Consider the following 27,565-nt stretch of genomic DNA (forward strand, 5'->3'; position numbering starts at 1 on the left):
CTTATGTAATGATGATGAGCAAAGCAGATGATCATCTGAATCATCAGTTGCAATTTGTATTGACAGTAACACGACTGCTCAATACTTTCCAAACACTACTAACTTCATTCAGAGAGTGCTGGTGATCAGTTGACTGAGCGAGCCCACCAGAGCTTTCAGTGAACTCACACTCTCACACACAGACACAAAAGTAATAAATCAACCCAAGACACACACGCAAAATTATTTCTCAGTTTGTTTTTATTATTAAAAGAGCCGGTTCCAGTTTGTTTACTAAAAACGAACATGGAGAACAACTTCACAATCCAGCCATCAGGTTTTGTACTGCACACATTAGGATGCTATTATGGTAACATTATTATATTCAGCTATAGCCAACATAAGAGGCAAGACAAAAGTTGAATCACTTGATGGGGGAAGCTTCACTCATGTCACCAACACAGGTGCCAGGTTAATCAAAGCTGCTGCAAATCAAACGTGAGAAATCGAAGCAACTGTGCATGTCTGAACTTAGTTAGTCAGCAGCTGCTATCCGGAGAGCACTTCTGTGACATACCGGGCCTTGTTTTCAAACCTCCTCACGCAGCCAGTGTGTTGGAGAACTCTTCTGCATGGATGGGAGGAAGACTCCGTGCAGGGAGGGAAGCAAAGCCAAGGCAATCACACTTCAACACTTTTCTGATCATTTACATCCACATTTACATGTGAGAACCTTTTCTGTTAGTTACTTTGTAAACCTCAAACTTCCTCTGGGATTTCCCGAATAAATGGGATATTAAAAAACTAATAATCCTGACACTGGCTTTCAAGCTACAAATTCTTTGAAGAATACTTCAGTAAGCAACCACTTGACTGTGCATATATTTTTGTGCTATAACTGTGAGTTATAGATGATTTTTTTGTACACTTGCATGTCAAAAACATACTTAGTATGAGCAAGCAAATTAAAACAGATTCCAACATATTTTAAATTTTCGGAAGCTTGAGGCAGTTTACCGTAAATAAAAACACTAAAACATAAGAAGCAGCTAATTCATCTTTCTTTATGTTACGCATGTGGGATTATTCCTTTGTCTGTTTTACTGAAATCTTGTCACATATTCATTTCCTCAGCTTAGTCTATTTCATAATAACCTAAGCATGGTATAAGATAACTAAAAAATACTGTATGGAGCCAAAACAATTAGTTAAATAACTGATTAGTTTATAGAGAAAACATAATCAGTAGTTATTTTTCATAGCTTTGTTTCCATGAAATATTTTATTTCAGATTCTGCCTTCTGCTAGTTTTTAGTCATGATGCACAACAGAGTATCTTTGACTTTTTGCTTTTGATATGGCGAAATAAAGTATTTGAAGGGCTCCACTCATTAATATTTCCCACAGCGATCAGAAGATAAACCTCTCAGTCATGTAAATTGTCTGCAGAGTAGTTGTAAGTGAAGACAATAATGCCTCAAGGCTGCTTAAAGATTGTGTTGAAACCTACACAAACGCGGGTGTTTTGATAGCCACGAATGTTTCCTTGTGTTTGCGCCAATCATCCACATGCAAATGCAGTTTTGAGAACAGCAACAGAATATTTTTGAAGACGCCTTCCAGGATGGGCATTTTCTCTGACTCTGACTAACGTTTATGTGTGGATGGGGAAACTGGGAGTTCCTGCTCGTGAAGTCAAGATTGTGTGCCATTATCTCCAGGGTTTAGTGTCAGAATATGTGTCGATCTGTCCTTTTTTGTTACATGTTGTTTATTTGGTGAAACGAGAGAGGAAAAAAACTGTTTTTAAAAATACCCATTGTTCATGTGTACTTCGCTTCAAACGCATGTTTTACATTTGTTTGATAAAAATAAGTCTGACAGTCCACAGACCTCCTGGCAGTGGGAGCACATAGATGCTTTAAGCGAAGTTCTAATGTAATCACAGTAATGATATTGTTTAGAAGGTGTTTGATATCCCAAATCTAAGATAGAGAAACATTGACTTGTAGATAGCACCATATTTTTTTCAAATTTGTCAAATCATCCACTGCACTCACTGGATCACGAGTGCCTGACCAAAAGTTTTTGGAAACCATCTGGAAGTTCGCAGTCTTTCAGTACAGGACTGACCAATCGTGTGTTTACGTCCTTTTCATAGAAATTAAATTTCAAACCACACATACAAGGAGCAGGTGAGCATCGCAGCTACACGTCCGCACTTTATCATCCTTTGAAACAAGTGATACAAATCTTGTCAAAACTTTGAGAGAGAGAAAGTTTGAGAGAATTGTGTAATTTTTCTCCACAGTTTTATTTTTTTTCCGTCATATTCTATTTGGATAAATGCTGATATTAAAACAGTCTTCATCTCTTTTGTCAAAAAAGTCATTGAACATGGACAATATCTGCGGACGATAATAGTGTTGTGAAAAATAGCAACACAGCGAGCGTGAGATGGAAATTCTTACAGCTCCACTTGACTCTCTTCGCTTTCTGTCATGCTTATAAAGGAAGACCCACGTGTGCAGCTACACATCCTTGTGCACTCTGAGGTGAACAAATCGCACCAAGGCAGCACAATTAAATGAATCTAAGCTATTAAAGCAGAAAGCCCACTTTCAGTCACATTAAGCATTATTCAGCATTTGCCATCTGCTAAATCTGACGAACAGAATCAAAGTCTTGGTGATATAGCAGCATTGTATTTGTCACAGTGCACCTCAAAGAATTATGACGAGTATAGTCGGTACATTAAGGTAAAAACGTCTAAATACAAGGACAAGATATTACAATATGAAAATATTACATTTGCTTAAGAGAATCAATCAATTATGAAAAGGGGAGGTACGACAGAAGAGCATCACAGGTTAGATAATATGAGTTTTTGGGTCTCTGGAGGAGGTGGGACAGCGAAACAGCACAGCATTACTACGATAGTCATACCTGAAGAGTTCTTACCCCCGTAAAGAAGGAAGGAGGTGGTCTGCTTTTTTCTTGAGTTATCTCAACATCATTCCTTTGAATCCATCTCCTTAAATTCAATATTTGGTACAGGAAATAACACGTGTTTAAAAATGAGCAGTAAAATACAAACAGGAATAAATGAGTTCCCACGAGTAAGCAATGCACAGATATACAATGTTCTCTAAAAGTTATCATACACACAACATCTAACAACTCTCCTCTTTTCAAATGCAAGACACAAACCGAGGATTTGTACACACACACACACACACACACACACACACACACACACACACACACACTGGCCCTACAGTTCATGTAAATTAAAGACAAGTTTCCTTCAAAGTGTCTTTCGAGTACAAACGTCTGAGGTCAGCAATGACTTAACTGCGCAGCAAGTCCACACAGCATGGCATTAAAGAAACTGCTCCGGCAGCCATTTTGCATATAAAGTCCGTATAAAATTCAAGGAGCTTTAGCAACAGGTCCTCCTCAAAGTTTAACACTCCAACCTTCTGTGAGCTGAGCTAGAGAGACAAGGAGGGGTGGAAAGCATGTTTGGCTGAAGGATCTCCAGCTGAAAGAAAGGCAAGAGGTAAAAACAGGAGTACGGCATGTTGACCTTCTTTTACCAAGGCCTGATGACAGCTGAAGTGTACGACTGCACCACGGAGCCCAACTGAAGATCCATAGTGTCATAGCAGAGAAGGAGAGTGTCTTTCTGTCCAGATGGCTTTTCATACATAAAAAAAAGAGTCATGTAATAATAACAAAACAAAAAAAACTAATAAAATACACAACATAAATAAGTTTGATTGTACAAAAATATAAAGCCTATATCAAAGTTATCTAACCAGAAAATAAACCCAACATATCACCAAGTCTTGACAGCAATTGAGGACCAAGTTACACAAGGCTAATCTGAAGGCATTTTGGTTTTCAGAAGCGGAATCAGGGCATTTTGTGAAAAACGGGTGGAAAAGGGGCAACAAGTATTACAGGAATTAACAGGACTTTGCTGCATCTCAGTTCAATGAACTACTTTACATCTAATTTTGTTTGGATTTCTCTGAATACAAAACGCCTTTACCTCTTTTAAGCCCATGTGTTCTCAAGTGATCTTTTGTTTAAATAATTGAGGAAGTCTGCAAAATCCCTCCATCTTTCAGCGCTAGCAATTAAAACAAAACCCCACCACACTAGATTTCATTATGTTGTGTTGAGATTGGTTCCACAACCAATGGAGGATGTCCATTAAATTAAATAAGTCTAAAAAGAACACATGCCCCCACGTCCTATACCCTTGCCTATTTGAATTCAATTATTCTTTACAAGTAAGTTAAACTTGATACTACTTCACAGCTGATACTTCCAAAATGACTGTATACATTAACATTACATTATCAAAAATGTGTGTGTGTTATCACTTTAGAAAAGTGCAAAATAACGCCTCTGTTAGCTTGCAGAATAGAAAACAGCAGCTCTAATCAGCTCTGATCCTTTGAATCAAGTGACTGAATGCTTATTAGTCACTTGTGAGGAGAGAAATTTTGTAATTATTTTATGCTAAGATACTTTATGAAGGCAAATTTCCCCGACTCTTTCTGCATCCACTTACAATCATGTGAGAATGAGAGTACACCCTCTTTGAGATCTATGTTTTACTTGTCAGGATGTAATCAGAAATGATCTGGTCCTCACCAGCTCTTAAAATCAGGTAAATGGAGCCTCAGATGAACAACAACATTTCACATCTTACACAGTGTCATTATTTATTTAACAAAAACTAAGCCAAAATGTAGAGGAAGGGTGTGAAATACTTAGTACATCATTACTGCTTCCATAGGAATTAGGAAAGTAAGTAGCCAGGTGCTGCTAATCGGATAAATGATCAAAATAAAGTATAAAAGAGGAGGTTTTGGCAATTTTTTTAAAGACAGAAGAAAGCTTGTTTAGAAGGGTTGCAGGGGAAGCCTCTTCTCTCTAAAAAGAACATGGCAGCACAGCTTAGGTTTGTAAAGTTACATCTGAACAAACCACAAGATTTCTGGAACAATGTGGAGATGTTTGGTCATAATGCACAGCAGCACGTTTGGAGAAAACCAAACACAGCAAATATTGGACCTGAACACTTTGCAGTCATTGAGTCCACCATAAACTCCTCTGTAAACAATTCAAGTGCCAAATATGAGGCCATCTGTCTGACAGCTAAAGCTTGGCTGAAACAGCAACAGATCTACAACAGAATGTCTGAAGAAGAAAACAATCGAGGTGTTGCAATGGTCCAGTCAGAGTCCAGACCTCAGCCTGACTGAAATGCTGTGGTGGGACCTTAAGAGAGCTGTGCATAAACCAATGCTGCAAACCTCAATGAACTGAAGCAACGCGGTGAAGAAGAGTGGATAAAAATTCTTCCAAAGCGCTGTGAGAGATTAATAATATCATACAGAAAACAAATTTGCAAGATTTTTACTGTTAAAATATGTTCAACTTACAAAATCATGGGATGTAATTTTTGTTTTTACACTATTTTTTGTTATATCTATGTAATATGACTGTGTTGTTGTTCATCTGAGGTTGCATTCACATCATTTAAGACCAGATGAGTTTTTATTATGATCCTGTTAAGTAAAACCTCACTATTAAAAATGCTATACTTCACATGAGTCTGTGTTCTGTCCACTTCTGATTCTTTCTGCAGGATAGCTGTACAGGGACTGCAATGTGAGGTGTGTGAAACTAGACTCACACTTGAATCTCAGTTACGGTGAAAAAGAGATCACAGTGAATCAAGTAACCTTCTCTAATTAAACTAAAATCTTCATAATGAAGACAATGCATAGTCATGAGAAACAAGAATAAGAAGGTCAGTATGGACTATAAGGCAAAAGAATGGATATTAGAAAATAATAATACCAATCTGAGCCACTAAGCTAAAACGTCACCGCCTGTGGAAAAAGACGGTTCCAAATTAGCTCCATGCTCTTCATTTGAGAAGTAACACATCTAAACTGCCATAAACCAGTCAAGTCACAAGTTAAGAGTTACGTTATTGAAGTAAGTCCTTTAAATATGGAAAAAAAAAAAAAAAAATCACATCCAGAGAAGTTAAGAAGGATGTTAAAGGTCGCTTCTTAACAGTAATCGATACAACCATGTACTCTATTAAATTTAAGCACTAAAGGGCTGATTCACGCTACAGATCGAGCTTGCTACATCATAGAAAATTAACCATTTGAAAACAAACAAACCAAAACAGTTTGAACAGGGTTTAAAACACATCATAACAGCAGGACAAATCCTGGCAACCCACACCTCTGGTCAAATGTACTTTAATCATAGTGTGTATGAAAAAAAAAGGAAGCTGATTTGTGGTTTAATGTACTGTAAATACCTTTATAATGAGCTTTTTTTTGCATTATGTTACCTGCATATTCAACAGTTCACATTAACACTGTGTGCTAACCTGCTCTTGAATTAACATGGAGAACAGCTCTGTAGTACTTCGCCTTGGCCATTCTGCTACCTAATTCACCAAAATAAAACCATTTGCCATAGAAAAAAAACAACAACAAGAAAAAAATGACCAAGAGCAGTAATTGAAGTCTTTTCTATATTTTCGGTGGGTGATAATAAATCGAATGCGTGGGAAGTAAAGTGCATCGTAATGACCTGTTTGCTGCTAGAGTGGTGATGCGGATAAAGGATAAGAAATGAACCTTTCCATTGTTGCATTCATGTTCTGCATGCAGTTATGATGTATGGCAACAAAGTCACCTTTTCTGTGAATGTAAACAAGGGGAACAAAAAAGAGGAGGTAAAGAGATATCTGAATTAATTAGAGCTATACAAAATATTGGCACATGATCTTATAAACAGTATACTGGATGAAGATCAATAATTACTACTTTAACAAATGAACCATTTAGTCCTTTGTCTCATGTTTCACAGTATTAAAAGTGCATTAACTGCCAAACACACCAACATTTTCCAGGTGTTCTATTTCTCATTGTATCTCTCCTTTCAAATGTGCTGCACTCTTTCTCTCATTCTAATTTCTAGATTTATTCTTCTTCACCTTCAGTAATGCTACACACTCCTGACCCTTGACCTCTCTCACACCTGCGTCTCCACACCGTTAAGTTTAGGCATCAAGATTCGAGGAGTCACCCCAGAGTTGAGGTCCCTTTCGAACTCCAAAAGCTGGCCCATAAAGTTTAGATTGGGCGACACCACGGGGCGTCGGCTCCGTACGTATTTGTAGGCATCTGTCATTGTCATGAGGGTGTGCTTCATCAGGTAGGCGATGACAATGGTTGCAGAACGGGACACGCCTGCCTGGCAGTGCACCAACACTCCCTGTCCACTCTGATATGCCTCTTCTGTGGATGAGAACAGCAAACAGATTAGCTCAATTGTGCTTTAAGCTGTGAACCCTTCTTAGACAGATCAATAAAACTTACAACAGACATACATTTAACTAACATGACTCCATCGACAGGTAGCATTGCATTATAAACAAATAATTAAACCCGTATACAACCAAAACATGCGCACATCCATGCTTGAGTAGCTATCTTTCCCTTCCAACACTTGATCCGATTTTTTCCACATAAAAACACAAAACAAAAGTTTGAAACAGCAACAACTTAAAGGATAACTGCGGTATTTTCAACATTAAGCCTCTTTTATGAGTCGTCTGCAATGTTTTAGAACCCCCCTCACCGCTTTTTTGATGTTTACTGCTGTTTCCGGTATTTGCCTAATTTTGATTCATCTCAACCTGCTTCAGAATAGCAAGTCATGTGCATGTCCAAAAAGGTCCGTAAAAGCACCATAAACGTCCGTTTTCAAAATCATCAACTCACCGGAGTGGTTACTGGTGTGCACTGGTAATCCATATCAAATTTCGTTGCGAAAAGTTGCTTCTGTCGTGTTTTATTTGGCAGCTCGTTCATGCTCGCACTATTTTCTTAGCCACCTCACAGCCGTGGATAAACTTCCGCTCAGCAGTTGAATCTGACTTGCTATACTCCACACCACTTGATGGCGGAGTAATATCAACGAACATCCAGTCTTCAATAGAACTCAATGGGATTTACAAAATGTCAAATAAAACATGACGGAAGCAACTTTTCGCGTTCCCAGGCCAGCCGAGAAACATAGTCTCTCCAACGTGTCCTGGGTCTTCCCCGGGGCCTCCTCCCAGTGGGACGGGCCCGGAACACCTCACCGGGGAGGCGTCCAGGAGGCATTCTCACCAGATGCCCGAGCCACCTCATCTGACTCCTCTCGATGCGGAGGAGCAGCGGTTCTACTCTGAGCCCCTCCTGGATGACCGAGTTTCTCACCCTATCTCTAAGGGAGAGCCCAGACACCCTGCGGAGGAAACTCATTTCGGCCGCTTGTATTCGCGATCTCGTTCTTTCGGTCACTACCCACAGCTTGTGACCATAGGTGAGGGTAGGTGAACCTCATACACCCCCGGGGCCTTGCCACCGAGGAGTTTTTTGACCACCTCGGCAACCTCAGCCCCAGAAATGGGAGGCCCCACGTCCGAGCTCCCCAACTCTGCTTCCTCATTGGAAGGCGTGTCGGTAAGATTGAGGAGGCCCTCGAAGTATTCCCCCCACCAACTCACGACGTCCCTTGTTGAGGTCAGCAGAGCCCCGCCCTCACCATACACGGTGTTGACGGTGAACCGCCCCCCCCCCCCCGAGCCGCCGGATGGTGGACCAGAAACTCTTCGAGGCCGTCCGGAAATCATTCTCCATGGCCTCCCCGAACTCCTCCCACGCCCAAGAATGCGGCCTCAGCAACCGCTGAGGCCGCGTTCCGCTTGGCCTGTCGGTACCCATCAGCTGCTTCCAGAGTCCCACTGGCCAAAAAGGCCCGATAGGACTCCTTCTTCAGCTTGACGGCTTCCCTCACCACTGGTGTCCACCAGCGGGTTTGGGGATTGCCGCCACGACAGGCACCGACCACCTTAGGGCCACAGCTCCGGTCGGCCGCCTCAACAATGGAGGCACGGAATAAACAGTGAATAAACAGCCTAGTTTATTCACTTTAAACAGGTTTATGGAATTTGAAATGTATCGAAATAAAAATAGGACAGTGTATATTATGTATATAATGTATATATAATGTAAACACTAACTCATGTGCATGAGTTAGTCAAAATGTTCATTTTATTATTTTTGCTGCTTTCCGCACGCTTTAGATTTGCTTCACTAGTGAATGGAAACCCAGCTACTGTACCTAGTATTAGCTGATAACCTAATTTGGCTTACATGATATACATGCAAATGCACATCAGAGGAACAGCTGTGGGGCTCTCACCAATAAACTCAAAAACCTCCTCAAAGTACTGTCGGAGGTTTTGCTTGCTGTTGTCGGTGGCTGGGAGTCTTTTGTAGCGCAGGCCAGAGTTGACATGGTAGAGGGGCAGGTGTGTGGTCACATTGACTACGTAGCCAATGTTGAGGCGCAGCAGCAGGTCCAGGTCCTGGGCGTCTCTCTCGTTCCCCAGAAACAGGAAAGGCAGGATCGGACTGATTACAGCATTCTCAGCATCGGGAGTCATCGCAGTTTCATCAGACAGAGAAGCTGGCAACGAGGAGGAAAGCGGAAGAGAGAGGCGCACTGGAAAAAGAAGTGGAAATTAGTAGTTTCTCATTACTCGCATGAAAGTGTATCCATGCTTGTGTAAATCAATGCAATATTTTTTAACAAGTCAAGGAAAGGGATTAACTATTATGAAGCATTTTCAAGGATTTTTTTTTACATTTTTGCTACATCATAGATTGATTGGACATTAAAAACCCGGGTTTATGTCAGTGATTATAGTAGAGATTCATGTGCTTTTAATCTGCTGCACTCAGATGAATTGTAAGATTTTCTTACTTCTGTTGTTCTCCTCATCTTGCTCTCTGTTCAGGGAGTTCAAGGCCAGGTGAAGGGACTGAGCTGATGGTAGAGAGTGTCCTCCTTCCCTGTCTCTCTGCCACGGTTTGGGCTTGATGAGTGTGCTAGGGGCGGAGGGTGGAGGGGAAAAGGATACAGGTGACGATGGGGACACAGAGCGGGGAGAGGGGGATTGGGGATATGCTACATCTTCATCTTGCTCTGGACCATCGATATTTCCTACATCTTCTGCTTTATTCAGAAGCCTTTTCAGCGAACTGCGGCCGTCGTCATACCCAGATCCCAACCTACTGCCTACAAAATCAAGGGCAGCCATTTTGCCCTGCTGAAGACGCCGTCGGCCAGCGTGGTCTGTATAATGCATCTGTGCGTATTCCTGAAGGTTTTGACAGTCCAAATGGACAAGGCCTGTTCCGTTACTGCCATTCTGGGCCTGGCTTGCACAGGTTTTCCCAACTCCGACTCCCATCCCGGTACAGTTGTTCTTTTGAGCTTTAGAGTGGGTCATCTTCTTGGCCAGTTCTTCAGGCCAGATGGTACGCACACTGTAGTCATCATCATCTTGGAACATAGCTGTTTGATGAGCTGGTCCGATGCCTCTTCCCGGGGGTTTGCCTCTGCGAGGGTTGAATGTCACCACTATAGGGTCGCTGCTGCAATAGCTGCAGGTGGAACTGCCTGTTTGAGAGGCTTTGGGATTGCAGCCTGTCACGCAGCTCTGTATTGCCCTTAGGGGGGCAGAAGAGGACAGAGGAGTGCAGGGCAGGCATCCTCCGACCAGTCTTTTGCGAAGGATAGCAGGACTCTCAAAATTTCCAGCCTCACCGGAGCAGGATGCACAGTGGAGAGGCTTAAACAAGCGTGCCTGACAGTCAGATGCAGTGCTGTTAGTCGAAGAGGTGTTGGAGGTGGAGGCGGTGGAGAGACACCCACCCAGATTTCTCAGGCCCATTTCTTTACTTCCTCTCTTCACTGCTCCAGCATTGTGACCACAGGAAAATGAGGTGGACGAACTTCCACCACCTCCTTGGAAGCTCGAAGAGTCCCCCTTACATCCCCGGCATCTTACCAACCTCCAGCAGCCACAGATGAATGGATGTGTACAATCGATGGTGCAGGTATGGTCAGGGCTGGGGAACCCTCCGACATGGGAGGAGCAAGGCGAGAGGGAAAGACCATGAAGAATATGAGGGCGGTGATCCCTCGTGCGAGGTGGGTGGGGCTGGCTGAACTGCTGAAATGAGACTGGAACATGGGTGGATTGGGAGGGAGGGGAAGAGGGATAATTGGAGTTTAGGATGGCAGCATGGGGCACAGGGACGGAGTTGTGGTGGTAGGGTAGACTCTGGCTATTATGGCTTTGATGGACAGTTCCCAGTTTGGAATTCTTTTTGTGTCTCTGACTTCTGTTATAAAAACTTGTGTTGTCTTCCTCCTTTTCACCCCTGAACTTATGCTGCTGTGCCTGAGCGGGGACAAACTGTAGGACCCCTCCAGGGGAAGATGACAGCTGACGGATTCGCTGTGACTTGTGCTCAGTTCCACCCGGCCTCCCTGTACTTCCAGTTTTTGTCTCACACTGTCCTTGATCCAGTTGGGAAGAGACACTTTTCCCTCTGCCACCTTTTACATTTCCATTACGCCCTAATGAGTTGCTGAATAATCCCCGTCCTCCTTTGTCCACTGATACCTTGATATCTATTGTATGTGTGTGGGAGGGCAGTCGTGGGGCAAGAGTCACTATGCCATTGCTATGGCAGTGGCTTGGGATGGGTCTGACACCTGCTGGGATGACCTGTGGCTCGTCCTTGAATTTCTGCACTCGTGAGGACCTGCGCTTGCATTCCACACTCAGAGATTTATAAGAAGGTGAATAATGTGACTGAGACGGGTGGAGATGCGGAGGGTTTGGAATATGTCCATTGGAAGAAATTGTTATATGAGAGGAGTGCTGCGGGACGGTTTGTGGGGAAGCCTCACATAGGGCTATGTTTTTAGGGCGCTGAATAACCACTATACGCTCGTCAAGAGGGAGGGGAGGCATCTGGGTTTATGCAAAGCTGTCCAATGAAGAAGAGGAGAGACACAGAAAAAGAGCTGTCAGAAAATTACTGTTAAGTAACATGCACTGAAAATATGGAGCACACTTTACGTATCTTTATTTTAGATACAAACCTAACATGCTCACAAAAGTTATTGACTAAATAGTGACATAATTGCGAGCATAGTTGTTTTTTCCTACTGTAGCTATATTAGAAATTGAAAGTAATTTCTTTTAAATAAATAATAGTCAATTGTGTCAATTGTGAAATGTAAAGTAAAACTCCAAATTCTCCTTACGAGGAAGGACACATGTTCACAAGAAATTAAGATGTTTTGCAAGTCACTTCTAAGGTGTCTTTAGCTTAACAAAACATACCAAGTGCTAATACAAAAACAACCAGTGTTGTAACATCTTGGTTTCGGTCTCTAACATGTGTCACACATTTCTCCTTCAAACTGGCTAGAATAGAGGATGAAACTCAACAAAGACAATATCCACTGAGGTGCATGTTTGACTGGAATGGACATCACGGTAGTGCTTACTTTTGTTGAATCCATTTAAACATCCATTTAAACATCCACCCCACAGTCTGTGCCTGATTACACCGCGGCCATTTGCAAGACAGTTGATCCTCATCTGTGTTTACATGAATGTGACATTTAAAATCTAAATTGATTCCCAGTAATATCTGAAGGTGCATGAGTGTGTACCTGTTTGCTGTTAGCAGCACATAATCCCAGCTAATCCTGATGGGAGTAGGGCTTCTTAAAAGCTCAGCTCCCAAAGCCACATGAAATGAGCTGCAACAACCTTCATTCCTCTGAGGAGTCATCATTCTTTACAAGAGCATTCAAGTGAAATAATATGCCAAACCAAGTCATGGCTGATGTTAAAAATAGCTAAATATACTGTAATACATGGATGAACTTTTCATGTCAACCCCTACAAAATTCCTGAAAGGCAACGCTTGTGTTTTAACTACATTTCTACAGTATGTGTGTATGGTGTGGGTAATTTATTGTTTATCAGCTTGTGTGGCTTGGGACATAAAAAATCTACTTGCATTGCTGTTTGTGCACTGCATTGTCATAGCAAAACAACACGGTGACTCACAGCAAATGGCTCAGAGGAATTCTTCACTTTAAAGACTGTTTACTGCAGAGCCATGTGATTATCTGAAATGAAACACTTCCTGCCCTCATCCATCCAGCCTGTTCATCCGGCCTCTGGTATAAACCAAATTAACCAAATCCTTTGGACCAATTACAACAAGCCATTGTGACCAAGAAACAAGCAATTGTACAGGCCGCGGTATAAACAGGTCACCACATACACAACGGAGCTGGAAAGGATATGTTCACATCATAAGACAGCAAAAAGAGTTACCTCAGTGTAACTTAAATATTGCACTTTGTAATAAAAAAAACAAGCATATTCTGATTTGTCTCTAGGGTTAATATTACAAATAACAGGTTGCTACAATTACTGTGTGTGTTTGGCTTTGATATTCTTATGCTACAGTCATTATAGGACTTCTCTTGAACATTACAATGGAATATTACTGTTGTTAAGATGAAAATCCGCCCCTACACATGCTGTCAAATTAAATCAGTCTGTGATGTTTGGATGACAAAGTGCTTTGATTTCCATTTTGCCATCCAGCAGTTTTGTACTTTGGGTGGTAGTGGTGTTCAGTCGTTAGCATGCTAATATTAGCAATAAGTTCAGTTTAGCTAACAATGTAGAGAGTTTTTGTTTAAAAGAGTTATTAGCTCTCCAGTGTAGAAGAAATGTGAATAATTTTACAATAGCCATGGAAGTGTGCAGTCTGTCAAACTAATAGGCTGTTTGTATTTACGATGATGAACATACTTGCATTAGCATGCTAGCAAAACAATTGCAAACATGTTAGCATGCTGATATTATGATGATAACGATGGCAGTAAATTTTTAGTCTTGTTTTAACAGTTAAAATAAAGAGACATTTTTATTTGCCCTGAGGGATATTATTTAGATTTAGTCTTTCAACCATTAGCAACTTAACGAAATACCTCACATTGCTTTGTTTATTTAAGCTACTTTATATTGAGCACAGAGCAGTAAAATTGTATTTTCAGGCATCCTCACTTCCATTGAACTGGGAAGCAGTCAATTTCTAGAGGTTTGAAATGAGGCACATTATATATATCTGTTTTAAACAGTATCTGTCAGGGTGGATTTTTATGTTTACTTTAAACAAATCCCTCAGGGAGTGGGAGACCACTAGGAGGACCAGACAACATTGGCTGACAGAAACAAAAGTGGGTAGAGATAAAATACAGGGGGACATATTATAACGTGACTCTGCAAACCACACACTACAGGGGAGGAAGGAACATGTCAAAACAGTCTTTGGATGCCTTCAGTCCCAACACAACACAGTTACCAACCCTTCGAGAAAGCACACCACGCTCCAGTGTCCCCATGCTTATATCCACACACAGAGTCTGGTGATGGTATCCTCATCCTTTTTTTTTCCTTTTTCAGCATTGCCTGTGGTGGAGGGGGTGGGGGTTACATTGACCCAGTTTTATCATGGTGGAAGTCACTATCACTCTGATCACTTTTCTGTCACACACGCAGTGTGAGACAGAAAGTGCAGGCTGGCCACTGGCATTTCCACTCACCCACAATTATAGTTTGAGTCACAGAGAGAGTAAGAAAATACTCAAAATACACCAGTGATGATTTTACTCTTTTTAACACACTTAACAACATTGACACACTATTTCACAGCACAAGGAAATGACAAATTAATCCGATAAACACAACTACTATACTACTATACTGCTGCTACTATAGTCAAGCACTACTTCAGGAGCGTTACAACCTCTGATGGTTACAGTGATCTGGTTTGTCATTTCATCTGGGACTGTTTGATGAAGTTTCAGTCAAATATGAATCTGAATCTTATTAATTAATATAAACTCTACTGGCGAAGATGCTGAAGAATATCTTTTTATATTTTCTATATTTGCTTTAGTGTGTTGTGTCTCTGCCAATGTTACAAACTCCTCTGAATGATTGTATCCAGCATATATTTACTAAGATATTGTACTACCTAATTATTTAAAGTTAATGTGCTTCTACTGCACTACATTTATGAGGAAAACATAGTTCTTTTAAAATCTAATCATCTAAATGATTTTCATTGGTACTCTGTTAATTAAGTGCCTTGAGATGACATTTGTTGTATTTGGCGCTATATAAATAAAAATGAATTGAATTGAATTAAGAATATACATAAAAAAGATAAACTCATAAAACACAATATATTATCATTAAATCAGTGGTTCCAAAACTAATTGTTTTTTCTTTTTCTTCTTATTTTTTTTGCATTTAGTAGTGTCAATAGAGAAAAATTTGTTACTATTAATTTACTGATCCACAAATTTAACAGGATTTAAAGGCAGCCCAGTATGAGATTGTCGAAAGATATGGTAACTGTAGATTAGGAGGTTAATCAAAACTGCACTTAATCTAATTAACCATGCAGATAGTTCAGGCAGGCAGTCAACAAATTAGATGATCCATCAGGGGCCGCCCCCTACACATTCATTAGGTAAATCCCATACAGAGCGCTTTTGCCTGCATACCTTGGCTCCTTCCTCTTAAAGCCATTTTATAGCTCACCACCACCCTAAATCATCCTTTTCAAATTGAATCTCTGCCAAGCTTGTCATTGATGCTGCTCTATTCTGTACTCTGACGGGGGGGTGGGGTCTTTGCTGCTGATTTCTCTGCCTCAGGCATTCTACATTTACACTACATTAGAATGGCAGGGAGGCCCCAGAACCAACCCGATCCCACCATAGAATGTGTAATAGCTATGTTGATCCTTAGCACAAAGTGTAGCTTCTCACAGTGAAGACTCAAAAATTTTACCATAACTATGTTTTCTTTGCTTATTTTCCAACAGAGATGCAGCTTAATTTAGACTATATGATAATATAACATTCAACACTGCAACGTTTTGGTACATGAAGACTTTGACGCTTGCCATCTCACTACATCATAATATCGACATTTGACGTCTTGCTACATGACAATGTCCACTTTCCAAATTGTTGATTTTTGCCGCAAGTGCTTATAAGGAGCTATGAAGGGGCAGATGGAGGCATCCAACGACTCGGAAAGAAACCACAGCTCGACAACCAGCCCACCAAAACTTTTTCACTTAATTCCTTTTTTTTACTTTCTTTCTCAAAAATGATTAGGACATAAAGATACATGGTTACCGTTGGAATCACTATAAGTGCTTAGAGCTACACATTACAAAATACATGGTTTGGGGCTTCTGTGATGGATTGGCGACCTGTCCAGGGTATACCCCGCCCCTCGCCCAATGACAGCTGGGATAAGATCCAGCCCCCCTGCGACCCTGAATTGGATTATGCTGGTATAAAAAAATGGATGGATGAATGGATGGTTTCTTCCTAAACATTTTATTATTCATGTGTCACAGTTTCTATGACGTCATAAGGACACTGCCCTTTAAAATACAACAGGCTAAGGACACATTACCATTTCACAGTTTCTTCCCATTAATTATGATTCACTTGTTACACGGTTCCTACTGAGTCATGTCACCAATGATTAAATACTATATGATTGCTGCGACTATTCTGGCACATGAATAGAATCATCATTTTCACAAAAGTAGTCCTGACTGCGCTGTGTTTATGTGAAATCATAAGTGTTGTTGTGTGTTTACATCCTCCTCAGTCTGCTTCACTTGGAAAGCTGCCGGGCTGTCTGATGCTTGTCAATTCAGAAAACTGTTACTGGTGTGATCAAAGAACTGACTTGTTTTGTGATTTGACACCATTTCATTGTTGACTACTTGTTAAGAGTTTAAGCTGCCAGATACCAGATTGCCTCTGAGGTGGCAGCCAAAAAAGAGAAAAAAAAAAAAAAAAATCACTCACACAACATTGAGCAGAAGAAGACAGACCAAACTGAACTGGCTTAGTGCTGACTATGAGATAGCTGAAAAAGAAACTCCTACATCATTTTAATGGCCAAAATCAATGTGGTATTGACTCAGGACCATCAGACAATCTTTAATGCTCAGTCCTCTCCTTGTAGTATCTGCCTACAACATGACAGCTCATAACTAATAACTAAATCACATGATATATCACATGATGAACACATGTTAGTCGGGGTGCGCATAACCTTTTTGGTCTGGTTCTCAAGAGAGCACCTAAAAATGGTGCTTGGTGCTCACTTTTACACAGCTTGGTTATTTTACAAGCCGTCATTGTCACTGTTCTCCTGACCTCTCTCTTCACCATCTTCCTTTCTTTGAAACATGGTCAATGATGATGTAGGACCACTTCTTTCTTCTTGATTGAGTGTGCTATTCGCTGTCTGCATCCACAAGTCAACAGCTGGCTTTGGGGCTAAAGTCTCTGTTGTCACCTTAGGCAAGTTGGTGTGTGTTAGGGATGAGAGGCGAAAATCTGACAGTCATGATTTGCACTTGCTTTTTATTTAATTGAGATGTGACGAACGTTCAAAACTCCTAAACCTGGAGACAAATGTGACATTAAGCTAACGCTAGTTCAATTCACTGTAGCATAACTAAAGCTAATCTATTTGCTGGTTGGTTTAACTTTGCTAACATTCTAATGCACCCACTTAACTGAGACTAAAAGTTAGCATTACATTAGATGATTAACAACTAACTTTTAACATGAACACATTTGTCATAATGGCTATCTTACCATTGATGTATGAAGAGCCTAATCTTTCACATATGAACATTAACTGTGTGAAATTATTGGTACGCAAAAGAGTGTCCTTCCATATTAACCTTTGTGCATTTTTATTTTGACAACGCATGCACACCAGTACCCCTGCATATTAGGCTAACTGTAGATTATGAAAAAGTTATGAGCTCCTAACTGATCCACGCAGTATCCAGCACACCTGAACCTTTTTTGACACAGTGAGCAACTGAATGTGACAGGATGGATCATGGACTGGAAAAGCAAATGCAAATTCATGCCCATGATCAGATATGAATATCTAAAGTTAAAAAACAAACAAAAAAACAAAACAAAGCTAAGCTCTGAAATCACGTTAGCTGCTTTGGAATTGGAGCACATGAAAGTGTAATGATTTGAAATTCAAACTGACGCAGATGAAAAGACATAAAAAAACAACAACAAGAGAGGCACTCAGTTCCAGTTAGTGAGAGCTGCATAAGCCTGCAGGGGAGATGATGACGCCCTCCCTTGGCTCACACCCCACCAGTAGAGGAAAGATAACAGCTTTGTAGTCACAGGCAAGAGCCAGGGGGGAAGAGGGTGGTACAGCAATGTTTTTCCAGAAGATTTAGCTCTTCAAAACACCTGAGCAACACCTGCAATATAATGCAGAATTATTTTCTGCTTGACTTGAATATTTAGACAGATATCGCCTTTTTTCATTAAATGAAAGTCAGCCAGACAGTAGTGATTAATACATTTTGTCTAGAAAAAATAGAAATAGCACATATTGACATGCATGACATGATGGGGCCTCATGCACAATAGGAGACTGTGTAAAACGTAAAGCAGAGGGACCATCACTCGATTGCTACAGTAATCAGTCTCAGTGCTTATTTACTTCGTATTGTGTGCAGTCCTCCTCCAGATGCAGAGGCGGTACAGTGAGTGTTTTGGGGTATAATCTGTTGAGGGGGCTGGTGTTTCTGGGAGCAGATGGTTGTTTGGTTGTGCAAGATTGATGGCGATCTCTCTGTTCCCTCTCCGCCCCACTTTTATGCAGCTACTTCATCAACCGCCCACGCAACAGAGTGGACAACAACAACCCCAACAAAACCCCGGCAGTATCGTAGAGATGCTCAACTGCTGCATTGTGAAATTATTGGAGTTAGAGAATCTATTCCTCTGCTGCATGAAACAATCCCTATCATATCCCAGGAAGTGGGTTAGGGTTGACATCATGGTAAGAAAATTAGTCATCTGAGTCACTTTTTTCCACAGGCTGATAAGCAGAACCCTTCAGTCAGAGGAATATTCACATCTCTTCATTTTTTTTGTGCTAAACTCTGAGTTGGTGCAAAATGACACAAGTTGGCCTACTTCTCTTTTCTAATCCCATTGGCAACACTAGCAAAAATACAGATGAAGAGAAAGAAATATGACTGGAGATAAGTGAACCGATTCCTGTAGAGAACACTGTAGCGTCACTGCATAAGGCATAAGCCAAATCATCAATTTCATAACTTTGCGCATCTCCTAAAGCCACAAAAAAGATACACAAAACAGACACTGTCCCTGTTTGAAAAGGAAGAACTTCCGAAGGAGACTTAAGTTGTTCTCTTTGTGTTTTCATTCAACTGTAACGTTTGCCGGGACGTTCAAAGATGCAAGGCCTATTGGACGGATCGATTAACGAGCTAATCCACGAATCATTAGAGAAACAGAAAATGATCAGGTTCATTAGGATTCAAACTCTTGATTTGAATTATCTGACAAACCAAATGGCAGAAAAATACCTCCTTGTTGTATTGCTTAACGCTTTAAATAATACTCATCTGACCATCAAAGCTTGGTGGCGAGGCAAGCACCAAATACACAAATGAGGTTCAGCTCTCCTGGTAAGAAAAACAGATACTCAGCATAGCACCAAAGTGAGGCTTGACACTGATGTCACATAGCCTGGGCGAAAGCCGACTGTTGACTCTGTCAAACAGTCTGGGAAAACCCAAGAGGAATCCGTTTCCATGGAGGGCGGGACCTTACCCAGCAACTTAAATTCATTGGAGTAACGGAGTTCCCTTAACCAATCATAATGTTTAGAAATGACGTTGGTTATGCGCCGAGGTTCATGCTTACTCTCGCGAGGCTCTAGCTCGCGAATCACGCTTCCCACATCCGCTTTCATTATACCGGTACCATTTGATAAATCAAACTTTTCCCAAAGCCAGTTGGAAGGAGAGCTACGATATCCTTGCCACTAACAAAATTGACGAGGCATTCCTCTTGCTCTTGTTTTAATTGTGTAATGCTCTCCAGAGTTGAGACAACTTCATGGATAGCTTCTAGCGTACTTCCGTCGCCATGTTTATTTCTGCTGCGGTTGAACTACAATTATATGGACTACAATGGACTCCGCGCGTGAGTTCTGCATCACCACTCGCAACTGTTTGCTGATTGGCAAAACACTGAGCGAACCGAGGTAGGGGGATTTGGCCAGACTATGTGCGGAGCCAAAATCTTTGGGCGGAAGTACGTAGGATGGCGTCGCCAGGCTAGATGTCACATCCTTCAGGGTGGAAATGTTAATTGTGACCACTGCAGAGTGGGTCATAGATGGGAGGAGGCAACAAAAAGTGAAGCTGTTCCTGTACAATGTAAATATGATATGAGTGATAATGACAACTAAAAACAAATTAAAAACCATTAACTTGCCTACACAGTTCAGTTACCAACTATGAGGATGTTATGTGGGTGTAAAATATTTTTATGACCAGCTGTATCTACTGTAAATGAGGACAAAATAAAAGGTCAGTTATTTGCACACTGCGGCTCACAAATGAATGCTGCCACAAAGCTTTGGAACAATAGCACAGTTATATTAAAATCAATTATTTGTTAACAAACCAGGTTTTCTTCATTATTAACTGAAGCAACACCTCAAAGCAGATATGGAACCACTAGAAGACACTGCTGCAAACATATAAAGGGAGTTCACTGTGGTTAAATCAGTGCCCTACATGCAGAATAAGTGCTGGTCTCTATTCTAGGGTAGAGGTTTTTCAGCTTTTTTCCCTTGAAGTCTTATTTCTAAAAAAAACTGTGCCCCCTCCCTGCCTCCCGGCACAAGAGGGCATATTAGCATGTGTATGTGCACAATGAAAGAATCATCTCCAAAAGTCCGATTTTCTTTCATCAAAAATAATGGCCATACTTCTGTCCAGGGATGAGATATCAGGTGTTTTGTTTGTGACAGCCTGCAGGCTTTTGTTTTTTCTGAAAGATACGTAGTGCTGAACAGGAGAGTAACCTAAAACCGTGTGGTCAGTCTGGGTGAAACTGTGCTTTTTGTTGACAATAACAAGCTTTTTGTGTTAGTTCTCCCGAATATATATCTTTGACACTGAATCAGCTTGAATCTCTTCTTCACACCATGTGTATTCCTCGCCTTAGAAGCTGTATACGTAGAGGTCTACAACTCATGACTCCTTCGATAAATTTTTATCATCCTTGGTAAAACAACACTTAATTTCACGACATATTGATATGCCTCTTTCCTCTGCAGTGGGAATTGTGGTGAACCATTGTTACAACTTTTTACAACAAGATGAATTCAAATCATTTTTATTTGAACTCTATTCAGGCTGAAGTAGCACCTGTAATGATGCCAGATTAATTTAGATCAAAGGGCATGACTGACAACTTAGTTGAATGTGATGACCCTGATAAAGGGTTTTGTCATAGTGAATTATAATAGCATGATAAAGACACAGAAGAATAATAAGCAGCTCTCATTTGTTCATGTAATTGCTACATGTCTAGCACAATGTTCCCTGCAGTTTGATTTGAAACTCAGCTGAAAAGGCAAATAAAAATGTACATTTACTGCTGGTCTGCCGTAGCCTTTTGCTAAATTTGCTTTCCACTGCAATCTGCCTCATCAGAGCTCACACTACGACAGGCTAGTATAGGGAAGTCAAAATAATTACATCACTTAATCTCTGCAGTCAGCGGACAGAAAATGATGGAAGCTACGGCACAAACTGGCCAATCAGTGAGCACCATGATGTCAAAACATTCAGTGATTTCCTCACCCCTCAACTGTTCAGTCAAACTGATTTATCAGACAGACAAGGACCTGACAGGACACGAGGCATTATAATCCGCACTGCACATCCAGAGCTGAACAGTCCTTATTTTTAGTTTACTTTACATGTGAAGAAACGTAACTATTGGTGCTTTGGCTGCAAAGTTATATTTCTGAATATTCTTCTGTTTAAATATATCCAAATTCAAGCATTTCAATGGAAAAAATAAACCCAAGCTAAGCAGGTGTAGACAAGACATTTATCATTTGTCAGCCATGCCAAGACAATGTAACAGCTCACGATAACTTTGAAATATTTAATCAGGAGATGGATTTCTATGCAGCTTTATCAAAAAGTTACAAAAATGGCATCAAAGATCTAAAAATAGAAACAGAATAGAAACTGATAAAAGCAGCTTGGAAAAGGTTCTGTGGTTGATTGAGATTTGAAGTCTCTATCAAGTAAAGATAAAAAGAACAGTGATCTGCTCTGAAGTGTTGTTTGAATGCACCAAACATCATCTCAAACTAAAACTTCCTGATATGCTGGATCTTACAAAGAAACTGTAAAACAAAGACATGGATGAGACAAACATGGTGTAGTATAACAAATTAAATCCTATTGGTTTTTAATAGGCCTAATGATTTAAGTTCTCTAAGTCAGGGGTCTTCAACGTTTTTCAGGCCAGGGACCCCCAAACTGATGGAGAGTAGGAGCAGGGACCCCCCTACTATTTATATGGCATAAAATTGTGTTTTATATTTAACGGGGCCTAGTGCCATGTATAAACATAGCTACTCTGTTATTGTACATTCAATACTAAGCTATTCAAATAATACACAGGTTAATATATTCATGTTTTTATTTTAAACATGTGCAAGGTACAGGGTGGCCGTGCCACTGCCATTTATAAACAAACATCTTGCATACAACACTGAGCTATTCAAATAATCCACAGATTTTAACTTTAAACATGCATGTAGATGGGACAATGAATCCTCAAACCATCTGTGGATGGCACACGTTTGCACACAATTTGTGAGAAAAAACTGTTTGAAAAAAAAAAAAAAATTTTTTTTTTTTTTTTTTTTTTTTTAAATCGTCTAATCAACCAAAGATTTCGCGACCCCCCTGCAGTACCTCCACGGACCCCCTGGGGGTCACGGACCCCCTGTTGAAGACCTCTGCTCTAAGTTATCTAACACGGCTTCACATGCAGCCTTTAAATTTTGCTTGAGATCTCAGATACACAAAGACTTTTGGAGCAAAGTGAGTCCCCAAAGTGTGTCCTGCAGGCCTTTCCCATCTGAAAAATAACACCGAGATATTATCTGACACTATTCTTTTTGTCAGGAAGCTGCTCAGCTTAAACAAACAAACAAAAAAGTCTACGGCAACATCTGTTAGTTGTAGTGCAGTAACAACAGTCTGTTTACATTTCCCCTCTGGATTTTGTGCCAGACCATCTTTATCCTCGAAGAAAACCTCCAAGAAAGAATGAGCTTGCGTGAAAACAACAACTCTGGACGCCCCGTGGCTCTTACAGAATCTCTCAGTCACAGCAAGCCTGAAGCATCAACACTGAGAAGAACTTAATGACTTTATCATCAGTAACGGTGGGAGTGACTCTAAGGTTATTTTTGGAGTACTCAGCCTTGTCTGGAAAAGCCACAGAAAAACCTAATCACACAATCTGAATCATATTGATTCTCACCAGAGGCAGTATTCTTTTTTTTTATCAGGAGCATCCTGTGCATTATTAATCAACTTAAAGTGCACTTGTTTCAGTATTATCTTTTTTTAACATTTAAGAGATCTCGCATCACATTTATGAGATGCATTGAAAGAAATCCATAAAAATAAGACACATTAATCTTTTTACTTTCAGATCCCAACCACAAGACATTCACAAGTAATTCAAACACCAACTACAGTACCTGCTGGTTCTACTCAGAGGCTGTCTCCAAAATCATTCACTCATCTCTCCAGCAGAGCTGCAATAACCGTTTACGCCTCAGCACCAGCGACAGCCACGGCCAGAGGCTTTATTTTTTGTGGGCTGTCCTTCTGTGCATCGGCCTGAACACAATATCTCTTGAACACCTTCAGGGAATTTATTTTTTGGCACAAACTTTAACTTAGACTCCAGGATGAAGTGATTATTTTAGTTGTGAAATGTCAAAGCTGCTGAGACCTCACAGAAAGGGTTAAAAGGTCAGCTTCACTGTGACATCATCATGTTCCACAGAAGCACTTTTCTGGCCGTCATTTTCTTGTCAGTGAGCATTCTCTGAATTGTTAACATTAAACCTAAGTGACCACGTATTAAAATCCGTTATTACATATACGATTCTTACGGAAGTATCATATACTGCACAAACAATCTATCAGTAAGAGTTGCTGTCTAATTTTCAGTTGTAAAATCAATACAGCTTGAAAACCGGGTCATTAAATAATTTGGTCTTCAGTGAGCTCTAAAGTTAGATTTTATATCTACTCAGGCTCAAAAAATGGTCAAAAAGAATGTGCTTTCTGAGCTCGAAAATCATTTTAATGCCTACATCTGCCTTTAAAAAGGGTAGAATGCCAATGTTTAGCATTGTGTGAGATGTCTGTCTCATATCGGATTTTCACTACGATTGTTGTCACCAAATAATTCACAATAACCATATTATTGCAATAGGAAAAGAAGAATTTGAAACAATATATTGATATAAACTAACTCACCTTTGATTTTTGATTTGTCTCTTTTATTTTGGTAATCAAATTAAGAGATGAATATTATTGATATTTCATTCTTTTAATATCACAGTTATCCTCATACCAGTATACTGCAATAAACTTTACTCAAAATTATCACACATGATCAAAACATTTTTGAATTACCAAATTTCAAGGCTCCAAAAATGTTAGATGCCTATGTTTTCTTTTGCTAATTGTTACACGCGTATGTTGAACAGTTCTATGAAACTGTCAGAGTGATATTGCACAAGAGTAAAATGCTAAAAAAGACGCTGCCAGTTGTTGTTGGGGTTAGGGATAAATTAACATGACACTAGTAATGTTAAAATATGAGTAAATACATAGCTACAGGTTGGCAATGCGTCACCTGGAGTCCGCTTGACACAAAAAAACAAGCAACAGAGAACGTCAGCATCTCATAAGCTTTTGTGCCTTCTTTGTGGCACTACTATGTTTTGAACACTTATGGATATCTTGTTAACATATCTTGCAAATATTTCCAGGCTTTTATCAGCTGCTGAGTTCATCAGTTTTAATGCCTTTTTAAATTTTTACCTCAGCTTTCATCTTATATGACGTAAAACGCTCAACATTTTGCTGAGAGCATCAGTCAGTTTCAGCTTTGTCAGAGTGAAACGCTGCACTGTCACGTCACCGGAAATGGCTGCCCGTGGTTTTATATAAGCACTCAGTCAACCCTAATGAGTGTGTGTAAGCAGCTTCAAACCAGGAGCAGCCCGGCTGAATGATGCCTCGCAGGGGGATGATCAAAACAAACTACCCAGTCAAATTAAAGACTCGTATTGACATCAAAAACACTGCTGGTTTGTCCCTACATCACCTGGACTTGGCACTGCAGTGATTCTTATTATTTTGCAAATGCTGCACGTTTGATCACAGCCCAAGAGCTTTTATCTGGGCACTTCTGAAACAACTAATTAGCTTCAGCCAAACACTATGTGTGATTTCCCAATAGTTCCAGTCAGTTAATTACATATTCCTTCATCTCTGTTGCCGATTCAAACATGTAGGCTCACATGCTGCACTCCTCTCTTGTTCTGCCTCTCATCAGCACCACCACAAGGGGAATAAATCAGCCGCATTCCTCCTCTACATTGCTGCTTATAGGGCTGCAGGTCAGTAACGAAAATCCATTCCACTCTTGTTTCTTGAGTCACTAGATGGCGCGCTCCCTAATTTCCCTGTGCGTCTAAACGCATCTTGGTAGTCTTTGAACCTTTTACTGTGGCGAGAAATAAAGCTGATGTTGGCCCTGAGCCAGCAGGCCTGTCCCTTTGCTTTCTCACTCTGATCAGACGAGAATTTGTATAATTACACTTCAAGAGTTATTTTTTACACATGGCACTTTCACGTGGCTGCAATTATTGGTCTCAGTAAAATGATGCACGCTGCAAACAGTCCACATTGCTGACATCCTTCAGGCAGCAGTGAATAACACGAGGACACGTTGATTTGTTTCTTTCCATGTTTCATCAGTTTGACTGCAAATTAAAATGCAAAACGGAGCATCAAGACATGCAGGAGGTTTTCACTGAATTATTATTATTATTATTATTATTCCTGTGCGTACAGCTGAGCCTGACCAACACGTAGCGCTGAGAGCTGCTGCACTACAGTCATCCCTCTGACAGACTGCAGGCCGACCGGACCGAGCGTTGAAAAGAAACGTCACTTACATTAAGAGTGGCAGTCCCGTGGTGAATTCATCATTTATGAGCTGCGGGATGACCAATCCTCATGTCTGTAGTGGCCCGAGACGCGCGAGGCGATGGGTTGGTATGATCCAGATGCGGAACACCTTCCCTGCCTGCTCGACTCCTACATGTAGCCTTTTATCAAACCACTGGAAAATAGTAGTTTAACTGGCGGACTCGGAGTGAACAGACTGAGAGGTAAATGTCATCGGAAGTGCTTGGCTGACTCAGCTGGCGCCACGTCGGAGCGTGTGTCACTCTGAGTGCCGCGATGCGCGTGTGAGGAGACACTGACGGGGGAGGTGGGCTCTATTGTCTTTACTGTGGATGACATCATCCTAGACCAATGGCGAAACGCACGGGACGAGAGGATCAGGGGGCGAGCACGCAGCACGTGCGGGCTGGTGAGGGAGGAGGAGGAAGAGGAAGAGGGGGGAGCAAAAATAATAAACAACTGAATCAACAAAGTAAATTAAAAACCACATTTACTCATTGTGCTTTGATATTTAAAGTTGCATCCTATCATATTAGAGACCAATGAAGCTACTAACAGAGGTCATTCTTTTCTCGTGAGCTCTTTTACATGTAAGACTTTGTGTTTTTTGATTATTACTCACGAAATTCTCAGTGCTGGACTTGAGAACTTGTCTTGAAATAATCACACATTTCGACATTTCTACTTTAACATGTCTTCATCACTGTCAGGATCTGGATTCTTGGTTATGTTTTTGACTTAGTTATTGGTCTTTTTATTCAGTACTTTGTGTTTCCTTTATTAGATCTGTCTTTGTTTCATTTTGATTCTGTTCTCCTGGTATTTAGTTGTTTAATTTATCCTTGTGTATTCTTTGTTTTATTTTCAAGTTAGTGTGCTCTCCCTCGCCCCCTGTGTTCTGCCATCTCTCTCTTACTCCTCAGTCTGTCTCCTGCCCTCTGCTCTCATTCACTCTCACCTGCAACCCGTTACTAATCAGCCACCAGTTCCTGCTCCAGTAATCACCTCCCCAGTATATATGTCTGTCTTGTTCCACCACTCCTCGCCGGATCCTCGTCTTATACCTGTCTACTCTTTGGTCTTGTCTTGTCCCCTGGTCTGTAATCCTAGTCTGCATTCCTCGCCTTATGTTCTGACTCCGCTCCCTGGTCCCTGGGTTTTTCTTCGTCAGTCCTTCCACAAGTATTTAAGTCTGTTTTTTTTATTTTCTTAGTTTTATGTTCAGTTTAGTTTTTGATAACTCCAGCTTTGCTGTGCCTTTTGTTTATATTTTTTGTAAATAAACCCCTTAACTTTAATTTGCCTCTCGTCCGTGTCTGCACCTGGGTCCTAAATGCACCATGACAATCACACTCCGACCC

At 40.7% G+C, this 27,565-nt stretch overlaps 1 protein-coding gene across 1 annotated transcript in view; it reads right to left on the bottom strand.

Moving 5' to 3' along the window:
• Positions 1-26,440, bottom strand: part of LOC142401937 (uncharacterized) — a 37,222-nt gene extending 10,782 nt beyond the window's left edge. The window contains exons 1-5 of the mRNA XM_075487388.1: positions 26,192-26,440; positions 9,850-11,930; positions 9,286-9,588; positions 7,066-7,328; positions 3,459-3,523 (exon numbers count right to left, since the gene is read on the bottom strand). Of these exons, the coding sequence (XP_075343503.1) occupies positions 3,459-3,523; positions 7,066-7,328; positions 9,286-9,588; positions 9,850-11,914 (2,696 nt within the window). The 5' untranslated portion in view covers positions 11,915-11,930; positions 26,192-26,440. The remainder of the gene's footprint in view (positions 1-3,458; positions 3,524-7,065; positions 7,329-9,285; positions 9,589-9,849; positions 11,931-26,191) is intronic.
• Between the last annotated feature and the right edge of the window lie 1,125 nt (positions 26,441-27,565).

Source organism: Odontesthes bonariensis, chromosome 16, assembly GCF_027942865.1.
Source record: "Odontesthes bonariensis isolate fOdoBon6 chromosome 16, fOdoBon6.hap1, whole genome shotgun sequence".
Taxonomy (NCBI): Eukaryota; Metazoa; Chordata; class Actinopteri; order Atheriniformes; family Atherinopsidae; genus Odontesthes; species Odontesthes bonariensis.